Consider the following 11,324-nt stretch of genomic DNA (forward strand, 5'->3'; position numbering starts at 1 on the left):
CCAATTTTTTTTGTTTTTTTTAGAATTTTACTCTCTGCATCGATCGACGTGATTAATTTTAAAATATAATTAACCTTTTAAAAAATGAAAAGATTTTTTTTATTTTTTTCAAATGCCAATGCTTTAATCCAGGCCGACCCGTATCCGGCCAAACATTTAGGCGGGTCGGATCGTATTCAAACGAACGGTTCCACCACCACTTGACTCCAATTCACGTGGTCTCAATTCAATTGTATTCCTTCTCATTTTCGACCTATAGAGAATTAATTCCACCACTTATTCTTATTTATTCATCGAATAAAAACAAGAAAAAAAAACAAAAATAAAAATACACCCATCAAATCATCAATTTTATTGTTTCTGCGGGACGAAATAAACCTATTCGCCTATCGTTGATCGCCTGCACTGGCCTTGCATTCATCGACGCGTCCTGCAAGTGAAATTAATAATCCTTAATTACTTTATCAATAATGATTAAAAAAAAAAGTATTACTTACATCGCGAACAGCTTCGCTCAGAAGTCTTAATTGTTCGCTTGATACTGTTCTAACCTGCAAAATCACAACCACCCTTACTAATTAAACTCAGAGCCTTAAATATAAAATTAAAATAGATAGAGATTAAAATCTAATAGGATATACGTCAGTTCTCTAAATATAAAATTTTATTTTTTAAATATTAAAATATTATTTAATTTAGAAGAAAGAAAAAATAAAAGGAATAAATTAAATAATAAAAAATAGATATTACATAAGAAAGAAAAAAAATAATGATATTATAAATTATATAGAAATTGATATATTTTATAGTGAAAAATAGATATCTAAATTTAATAAATTAATTTTACTACTTAAAAATTTTTAATTTTTAATAGAAAATCTGAGTAATCTTCATCAATTTTTTTTTTTTTACTAACCTCATTGATAATGGTCCAAACTACACCTTCAGTGCAAGGGGGTGTGGTTAAAGAGCCCGTGTATCTGTAGTACTGATTGCTCCCTATCTCTATCTCGCTTGGATCCACCATGCCCACCGCTTCCTCTACTTCGTATCTGTCTTTGACCATATCGATGTATTTCTCCATCTGCATCAAGAAATTTACTTAAAATTTAAGAGATATTTTAATAGTTTTTCAGTGACCCCTGGGTGTTAGGCTAAGCACACCGTGGGCGCCTAACATGGATGCCTGAGTGCAGTCGGGTGCCCGGATCAATTCCAGACGCCCTTCATGCACTCAGCGCCCATCGTAACCAAACCGTATATATGTGAATGAAGGACCTTGGCAAGGAAGGGTTCACTGGGGCCGAGGGTGTAGAGAATGCCGACGACGGCATTGCGGTTGTCGGCGCTCTGATGAACCATGTGGAGCTCCATATCGAACCTGCGAAAAGATTGCTCAGATTTGTTGAATTCGAAGAGTTTGGAGATGAAGGGAGGGGGATCGACGCACCTGCGTCCGTTGATGGTGTGCTCCGTCGGCAAGTGCCAGTGCAGCTGCTTCAGAGCGTAGTCGATTCCGTCGATCTGCACACCTCCAACGTTGCCTTCGAACCGGAGCTGCCAGATTGAAAAATTCAGGATCAAAATCGCATCTTTCTCTTTTTGGCGTGGCCAAAATCGATTTTTTTTTTTTCATGGATCACTGACCATGATGTCGTGGCCGCGGTTTTTGAGCACGGTAGTGACAGGGCGGTAGGAACTGCGGAGGAAGCCCAGGAGGGGCAGAACCTCGACGCGATCGTCAGAGAGGTCCACAGGCGACTGCATCCGGCCTTGACCGCAGGCCGCCCACTCCTTGTGGACGCGCCCCCAGTTCTCCGGCCCCAACTCACTCCCTTTCTGGTAGCCGAACTCCATGTTGTCAGCTGCAATCAAGATTTTGATCATAAATCCACATCAAGTTCAAATTTTTAAGTAGTGAAGTTTGCTCACGTACCGACTGGTTGAGAGATTGCGATGTGAGATTGCAGGAGGAGGACGAACAGGACAAGGAAAGCAGAGAGGGTCGTGAGTCTGATGTTGTGATCCGCCATTGATGACCGATTTTTTTGCACAAGAACGAAGAAGAAGACGCATAAATATATGTACAGATCAGCGGGAATGAAGAGAGAAAGTGAATCAAAAAAAGTAGCAAGCTAAGCAAGGGATCCGAGATTACTATCTTTTTTGCACATGATTTATTTCTATATATATTTTTTTATGGGATGTGTAGATTTCTTGCTTGCACAGCGAGTGCAGTAAGAATATTTACTTACATATAAAACTGCTGGACGTTGTTCTTGCGCTGGGAAAGACAACCATTACATGCGCATTTATTCCCTTTTTTTTGTCCTTTTTTTTTATACATTAAATTTTAATTAATTATTTCCTATAATTACGAATGCTATTACGGGAAGATATTGTAATTAATGTGGATGCTTACTGTTTCAGTCAAATAACATAGATAGTCAAGGCTTAGTCATTGGTGGTTGATCCCGTCCGGAAGTTGAGTCGGACAGAGGTTGACCGTGTTGTCCTCGCTGTTGACGAAAAGTCGCGGAGACGCTTTGTTGACTTGGCGCCTACCGGAAAGGTTCTTACGGGTGAGTGACGAGGGGTGATGACGGAGACGATGAGGCGAGGGTCTCCTGCGCACACTTAGACAAACACCCAGGTCGTTAGAGACCAAGAATCAGGGAAAAAGTCCCCGGGTCAGATCCTCCGATGCTTAAGTCAAATACTTTTTCCCCGGAAGTACAGTGAAACGAAAGGACGAAAAATAAAGAACGAAATATGAAAAGATGAGTGAGTGTACCTGCGTAGAGACAAAGCCTCCCTTTTTATATGGCAGTGGGTACTTCTGGAGTCTGACGAGTGTCAGGGAATGTCGGGTGTCAGGATTTGTCTGGCGGTGAATGACACATGGCATCTTCCTATAGGTCTAAGGAGGGATCAGTCGTCGGCAATGAGTCCTAGACCGTTAGCATGTTCCCTGACATGCAGTGATTATTCTCTGACGGGTTATTATGATTCCCTAACTTGATTGTCGTATAGTGTATGCTCGCCCCGGTCAGTTAACCTTAGACTGGGTCCTCGTACCTGCAAATCTTGACTTGTAGGCATAGACCTGCATCCCTGGCGCATTCCCTGGCTTGTGTTTGTTGTCCCGTAAATCCAGATATGTACGTCCAGACCTGCATTTGTCATTCGGTCAATCCCGATAAATCTAGACCTGCGCCTACCGCCCTGCCAATCTAGGCCTTCGCTTGTCGTTCCTTAAGTCTCGTCCCGTACACACGACCCTGCTCCGTATTTTATCCTGTAAGTCCTGAATCGTACGTCCTGGCCCACGTATCCTGTTTTGCATGTCTCGCCCTGTAAATCCCGACCGGTAAACTTTAGTCCGCTTACCCTGAACTGTACGTCCTGGTCCGTATGTTTGGCTCTGCATGTATTATCCTGTGAGTCCTGACCTGTACGTCCTGGTCCATATATCCTGTTCTGCATGTCTTCCTGTATCTTGTAAGTCATGACCTGTAAGCCTTAGTCCATCTATCCTGACCTGTATGTCCTGGTCCGTATATCATGATCTGTACATCCTGGTTCGTATATCCTGACCTATACATCTTGGTCTGTGTCTCCTGTTCTGCCTGTCTTACCCTGTGAGTTTTGACATGTATCCTGTAAGTCCTGACATGTACGTCTTACCTTTCGAGTTCTTACTCGCCATATAGGCCTAACCCCTGAATGTCACTTATGCCCGACCTAGACCGTCCTGTAATCTGGACATTTAACCACCATGTCGGGCGAACTTTTGACCACCACGTAGGCTTGACTTCTGATCGCCTCATGGGCTTGACTTCTGACCGCCTCGTGAGCTTGACCTCTGACTGCCATATGGGCTTGACTTCTGACCACGTCCGCTATCCGACACCTCTATCATGCACCGTATCACAGTGGTCAATGGACGATTCAACTCACACATTCACTGAAGATTGTTGGTATGGATGACGAAGAAGCCTTGACGTACTTCATCGGAGGGTTAGACCAGCGTTGAGGAGATCCTGGAAGCCACTCAGACATACATAGGCATGGGTATGAGTATGGGTATGAAAATGGAGAATTGGATTCATTTTAAACTTTGTGTTTGGTTGATGAAAATAAAATCAAAATTTTGGAATGAAAGCTAAAAATTTGGATAATGATGAAACTCATCTCCGATGTAAATAAAAATGAAAATTAAGTTTTAGACGAAAATATTCTTAATATATTTGTTCAATTTTTCTTTCAAATTACTTTCCCTCTCATTATTTTCTCTCATCATACTTTCTTTATTCTAAGTTCCCTCGGGACAGTCTAGTGGCTAGCGCATGAGGTGTTGCCACCATGAGATATGAGGTTCAAATCTCGGTAAAACCAAGGTAAATGCCACTCTTATGTGTGCTAGTCACTATTTCAAATGCTAGTAGTCGCCCGTTATTTACCTACTTCATGTTAGCCCTGGTACGGGTTGGCGGAGGCGTTGGTGGCGAGCGTATTCGCCTTTTTCCACCATACTTTTTTTATTCTCATTATCTCATCACACTTTCTCTCTTATCATATTTACTCTCTCCTCATTTTCTCTCATCACACGCTCTCTCTTCTCATTTTCTCTCATTATACTCTCATTCTTTATTCTCTTCCATCATACTTTCATTTTCATTAGACTTTCTCTCTCTTCATCCTTTCTACTCATGCTTTCAATCTCACCATTGTTGGAGTGTATACTGAAAGCCTAAGCTTTTGTAAACATTTGTTTTGAATAAAGAATCACATTTGGTTAAATTATCTACATTTGTTTGTAGTTGTTCAATTAATTTATATTGTAGATAACATAGCATGTGGTGTCACATGTAGAAGATAATGTTATCAGTACCTTATAAATTATAAACAGTAGCTCACGACCAAAATGGAAAGGAACAAATCATTAGAAGGTCGTAGTGTAATTAAGTATCAGTTTATCTTGACTGTATAATTACACTAGTACACTTAGAGTGTATTGAGTAGGACCATTAGAGGTCGTTTCTTTTATACTGACTTTATAAAGGAACAAAAACCTCAGTTATTATGGAAGTGTGTGCTCTTAATCCTAATATAATAACAAGCATATATATTTGATATTTATTTCTTTAATTTATCAATGGGTGAGATTTAGTTCGATGAATCAATAAACCCGATAAGTTGGGAAATGATATCACTTATAGTGTGTGTTGTTGATTATAGAAGAAGCGTGTCCTAGAGATACTAGGTTGATAATGTCCCCAAGAGGAGCTCATAAGGATTGTCATGTTAAACCCTGCAGGTGGACTTAGTCCGACATGACGATAAGGTTGAGTGGTACTACTCTTGGACTTAGATATTAATTAAATGAGTTGTCAGTAACTCACTTAATTAGTGGACATTCGATATCTTAAACACAGGGAGACTAACACGCTCATAATAAGAAGGAGCCCAAAAATTTAATTTGGGATTGGTGCGGTAGTTCAATAATAGTTCTCTAGTGGAATGAATTATTATTGATAAAATTAAGTTGTGTGTTCGGGGCGAACACGGGATGCTTAATTTTATCTGGAGACCAAAACAAATTCCTCCTCTCGGTCCCTATCATAGCCTCTTATTTATAGAGTACTATACCCACCTATACCCACCTTCTATACCCACCAATAGGGGGCCGGCCAAGCTAGCTTGGGAACCAAGCTAGGGCCGGCCTAGGTATAAAATTGGGTGGCCGGCCCTAGCTTGAACCCGAGCTAGTGGGGGCCGGCCAAATTAAATTAAAAAGGAATTTTAATTTTAATTTTTATTATGTGGAAGAAATAATTTATTAAAGAGAATTTAAATTAAAATATCTCTCTTATAAAAGATCTACAAAAGATTAAAGAAAGAGATTAGATCTCTTTCCTTATTTGTAGATTGGTGAGATATTTTATTTTCTCTTTAAAATTATTCACATGTTGATAAAATTAAAATTATAGAAATTTCCTTTTATCAACCATGAAGAGATTTTTGAAGAGAAATTTTATTTTTAAAAATTTCCGGAAACAAATTAGGAAGTTTTAATTGTTGATTGAAACTTGTCCAATTTGTTCTTCATGATGTGGCCGACCACTTGAATTTAATTTGGGAAATTTTATTTTATTTTTCTCAATTAAATCATGTCAAGGAAATTAAGAAAATTTTATTGTAATTAAATTTCCTAATTTGCCTAGGACAAGGAATATAAAAGAAGGGGTGAGGGTGCCTTCATGAGACACAACCTCTATTATTTTCTCTCCCTCTTTTGTTCCTTGGTGTGGCCGGCCATCCTTTCCCTCTCTTCCTCTTGTGGTGACCGAACCCCTCTCTTTCCTTGGAGCTCTTGTGGTGGCCGGATACTACTTGGAGAAGAAGAAGAAGAAGGAGAGGAAGCTAGCATCTCTTGGAGCTTGGTTGGTGTTTTGATTTTCTTCCTTGGTAAAGCTTCTTTATTGGCCGAACCTAGCTAGGAGGAGAAGAAGGTGGTTGGTGGTTTCTCATCTCGGAAGATCGTTGCCCACACAACGTCCGAGGTTAGAAGAGGAATACGGTAGAAGATCTAGAGGTTTTTCTACAAGGTATAACTAGTAATTTTTCTTTCCGCATCATACTAGTTATTTATGGAAATAATACCAAATACAAGAGGCTTATGTTCTAGAATTTCGAATATGTTTTTCGATGTTGTGTTCTTTTGTTTTTTATTTTCCTTGTGATTTGATTGTTCTCTTCGGTTAACCTAAAGTTATTTTAGGAAATTAAATATTAGATTTCTATAAAAGGTTTTGTCTAGTCGGTGGTGGTTGCTCCCATATCCAAGAAGGCCATGTGCCTCGCCATGTCAGTACTGGGAACCAATTATGGAAATTAATATTTAATGGAATTAATAACTTAAGGAGACTTGGGTCGAACGTGTTAAGTTCTGCAGGAGATCCAAGTCTAAACCTTAAAGAACAAATAGATTAAGTTTTGGATCAAACGTGTTAAGTTCCGCAGGCGATCCAAAATTTAATTTAAAAGAACACATGGTAGCTAGGAAAAGGTTCAGACCTTTGTACAAAATTTTTGTATAGTGGAACCTATAGGTTTTCCGAGTAGCAACCAACAATTGGTATCAGAGCTAGGGTTTTGCCTCTGTGTATTTGGTATTAGGTTAATTATGCACATATCATACATAATTTAGGCAGGTTAATAGTAGGATGTGCTAACTTTGTGGATGCAGGATCCAACTATTATGGCTTTTAGTTATTATGTGTGTGATTGGACCCTTGGACATGTCAAGGGCATTTATATGTGTATGCATGATTGTATTAAAATACAGCAGGAGCTGTATTTAGTTTTATTAGGATTTTATTTTTGATCTAGATACATGTACATTCCTTTTATGAAATATAGGATCAAAAAATGTAAAATTCTATGTCGCGGATCGAATCTTGCAAAGCGTGGAACCTTCTAAGGACCAGAGGCGCAGCGGAACAAGGAGCAAGATGGATGCGACAGCTAGACCCGGTAGCGGGGGCCAAATATGGCAGCAGCTTGGGATGACAACACACGGAGGACAACTGGAGATAAAAGCCATAATAGTTGAAAATTAGATTTTATATTTATTGCTTTTATATTGTGCTATGTGTGCATGTTAGTTTACAAGTTTAGTAGGCTAGCATAGTTAAAATTCCTCATTTATAAATAACTAAGTGGGAGAAGGATTTTTAAGTAAATCCCATGGTCTCCATTACTGGTTTGTAAGTGATGCAAACAAGCTTGCGCGTTGGCTCTGAGTGCCTTCCTCCATAACGGATGAGCTTGTTTGCGGATCACTAGAACAGACTTCCATTTTTGGATGACTATAGGAAGTTAATTAAGAGCGTGTGATCTTCCCCAACGGAAGGGGCATAATCTTATTAATGGACTTAGTGTCAAGTAATGGTATACACTTAGACACATCTATTAGTATCCTCCCCATCGGAGTCACTGCTATTATTTGTGTGACCAAATAATACCAACTATTAATTTTATTTGTCAAAAGTTAGGTTGACAAGATAATAAAATTAATGGGTTAAAACCTTTCTTTTACAAATGTTGAATTTGTATACGTCCACACTAACGTGGCATATAAAATTCACGGTGTTATGAGGTGTTGGTTAATTTAAAATAGTATTGTTTGAGGAATCAATATTATTCTAAATTTAGAGTTCTGACCAAAAGTTATTTGTGATTCTTAGGATGACTTTCAATCCACTGTCCATCATACTTCAACAAAATAGACTTACTGGACCTAATTACATAGATTGGAAAAGGAACCTGGACATTGTTCTGACTGCTGAAAGCTATAAATTTGTACTGACTGAACCTTGTCCTGATGCACCCACTGGTGAATCTACCCAAGAGGAGATTGAATATCATAAGAGATGGGTAAAGGCGAGATGAGATGGCGCGGTGTTACATTTTGACTTCAATGTCAAATGTATTGCAACATCAAGATTTACCAAAACAGCTTATGATATTATGAACAATCTCAAGGAACTCTTTGGTCATCATGATAGGGCTTCTAGACAAGAAGCTATGAGAAAGATAATGACAGCCACCATGCAAGAGGGTACTCCTGTAAGGGATCATATCCTAAAGATGATGGCTTATCTGAACGAGATACAGATCCTTGGAGGAGAAATTGATGGGGAAACCCAGATCGATATGATCCTCCAAACGCTACCTAGAAGTTTTGAGCAGTTCCGCCTGAACTATAATATGAATAAAAGGATTTATTCATTAGGGGAACTACTGACAGAACTTCAAGCAGCAGAAGGATTATTTCGTCACAATTCTCAAAATTCACTTTGCTGAAAATGGTTCTACTTCTAAACCGAAAGGAAATAAGAAGAAGAAACAAGCTGGCTCAGCAAAGAAAGTGAATAAATCTCAGAGTATGGGATTTAAAGCTGGAGTGAAGAAGCCGAAGGGCAAGTGCTTCATCTGCAAGCAGGCAGGACATTGGAAGGCGGACTGTCCTCGTAGGAACCAAAACAAAGGTATATCTCATGCTCTAGTTGTTGAAACATGTTTAGCGGTGTTATCTACCAGCACCTGGTGTGTAGATACGGGAGCCACTGATCATGTCTGCAATTCCCTGCAGGGGTTCCAGGAAACCCGACGACTATCTGAAGGAGAGATTACCGTCTACATGGGCAATGCTACTAAAGTGGCAGCTGTTGCAGTGGGAGACATCTACTTATCTTTTAGTAGAAATAGAAATTTGATTTTAAGAAATTATCTTTATGTACCCAGTTTTAGAAAGAATTTAATTTCAGTTTCTAAACTGTTTTTAGATGGATATTCAGTTTCCTTTAGTAACGATGTAGTTATTAAAAGAAATAAAGTGATTATCTGTTCTGGTGCATTAGTTGGCAATTTGTATACTTTAAATCCAATTTCTTCCACAAAGAATAACATGGAAATTTATAACTCATCTTCTAATTCTAATAAGAGAAAAGAACCTTCGGAAATGAACCAAGCATATCTTTGGCATCTAAGGCTTGGTCATATTAACTTAAGTAGGATTCAGAGGCTTATAGCCGATCGACTTTTGAGTTCATTAGAGTTGGAAAATTTTCCAACTTGTGAATCCTGCTTAGAAGGAAAAATGACCAAGAGGCCGTTCAAGGCCAAGGGGTATAGAGCCAAAGAAGTGTTAGAATTGGTTCACTCTGATTTGTGTGTGTTAGAGTGTATACTAAATGCCTTGCTTTTGTTGGTTGCTACTCGGAAAACCTATAGGTTCCACTGTACAAAAATTTTGTACAAAGATCTGAACCTTTTCCTAGCTACCATGTGTTCTTTTAAATTAAATTTTGGATCGTCTGCGGAACTTAACACGTTTGATCCAAAACTTAATCTATTTGTTCTTTTAGGTTTTGACTTGGATCTCCTGCGGAACTTAACACGTTCGACCCAAGTCTCCTTAAGTTATTAATTCCATTAAATATTAATTTCCATAAAAGGTTCCCAGTACTGACGTGGCGAGGCACATGGCCTTCTTGGATATGGGAGCAACCACCACCGACTAGACAAAACCTTTAATAGAAAGCTAATATTTAATTTCCTAAAATAACTTTAGGTTAACCAAAGAGAACAATCAAATCACAAGGAAAAGAAAGAAACAAAAGAACACAACTTCGAAAAAACATATTCGAAATACTAGAATCGTAAGCCTCTTGTATTTGGTATTATTTCCATAAATAACTAGCATGATGCGGAAATAAAATTTACTAGTTATACCTTGTAGAAAAACCTCTTGATCTTCTACCGTATTCCTCTTCTAACCTCGGACGTTGTGTGGGCAACGATCTTCCGAGATGAGAAACCACCAAGCACCTTCTTCTTCTCCTAGCTAGGTTCGGCCAATCACAAAGAAGCTTCACCAAGGACGAAGAACAAAACACCAACCAAACTCCAAGGGATACAAGCTTTCTCTCCTTCTTCTTCTTCTTCTCCATGTAGTATCCGGCCACCACAAGAACTCCAAGCAAGAGATAAGTTTCGGCCACCACAAAAGAGGAAGAAAGGTAGAGGATGGCCGGCCACCACACCAAGGAAAAGAGGGAGGAAAAAACATAGAGGTTGTTCCCATGAAGGCACCCTCACCTCTTCTTTTATATTCCTTGGCCTAGGCAAATTATGAAATTTAATTACAAAATTTCCTTAATTCTTTTGCCATGTAAAGAAAAATTATTTTAATTAAAACAATTTTCTTCTTTTAAAAACAATGGCCGGCCACTTTAAAAAAACAAAACAAGGAGAGTTTTAATTAATTAAAACTTCCTAATTTGTCTCCAGAAATTTTATAAAAAAATTTCTCCAATAATTTTTATCCCTTTTATGATTGGTTTATAAAAAGAAATTTCTATAATTTTAATTTTTCAACATGTGAATAATTTATAAAGAAGAGAAATAAAATATCCTTTCTAATCTACAAATAAGGAAAGAGATTTAATCTCTTTCTTTAATCTTTTGTAGAGACTTATAAAAGAGATATTTTAATTTTTAATCTCTTCAATAAATTATATCTTTCACATAAGAAAATTTTAAAATTAAAATTCTTTTTAAATTAAATAGGGCCGGCCACCTAAGCTTGGGTTCAAGCTACAGTCGGCCACCCATGAACCAAGGCTTGGCCGGCCCTAGCTTGATCCACAAGCTAGCTTGGTCGGCCCCTCATATCATTGGTATGAAGGTGGGTATAGGTGGGTATAGTACTCTATAAATAAGAGGTTACGATAAGGACCGAGAGGAGAAATTGG

The 11,324-nt window shown here is 38.5% G+C and overlaps 1 protein-coding gene across 1 annotated transcript; it reads right to left on the minus strand.

Moving 5' to 3' along the window:
• Positions 1–337: 337 nt before the first annotated feature.
• LOC122048733 (alpha carbonic anhydrase 7-like) lies at positions 338–2,033 on the minus strand. The gene is made up of 7 exons (XM_042610264.1): positions 1,937–2,033; positions 1,648–1,865; positions 1,451–1,557; positions 1,279–1,381; positions 917–1,084; positions 498–551; positions 338–430 (listed from the first exon to the last, which is right to left on the minus strand). The coding sequence occupies exons 1-7, from the start codon at positions 2,031–2,033 to the stop codon at positions 338–340; spliced, it is 840 nt and encodes a 279-aa protein (XP_042466198.1).
• Positions 2,034–11,324: the final 9,291 nt, after the last annotated feature.

Source organism: Zingiber officinale, chromosome 2B, assembly GCF_018446385.1.
Source record: "Zingiber officinale cultivar Zhangliang chromosome 2B, Zo_v1.1, whole genome shotgun sequence".
NCBI lineage: Eukaryota > Viridiplantae > Streptophyta > Magnoliopsida > Zingiberales > Zingiberaceae > Zingiber > Zingiber officinale.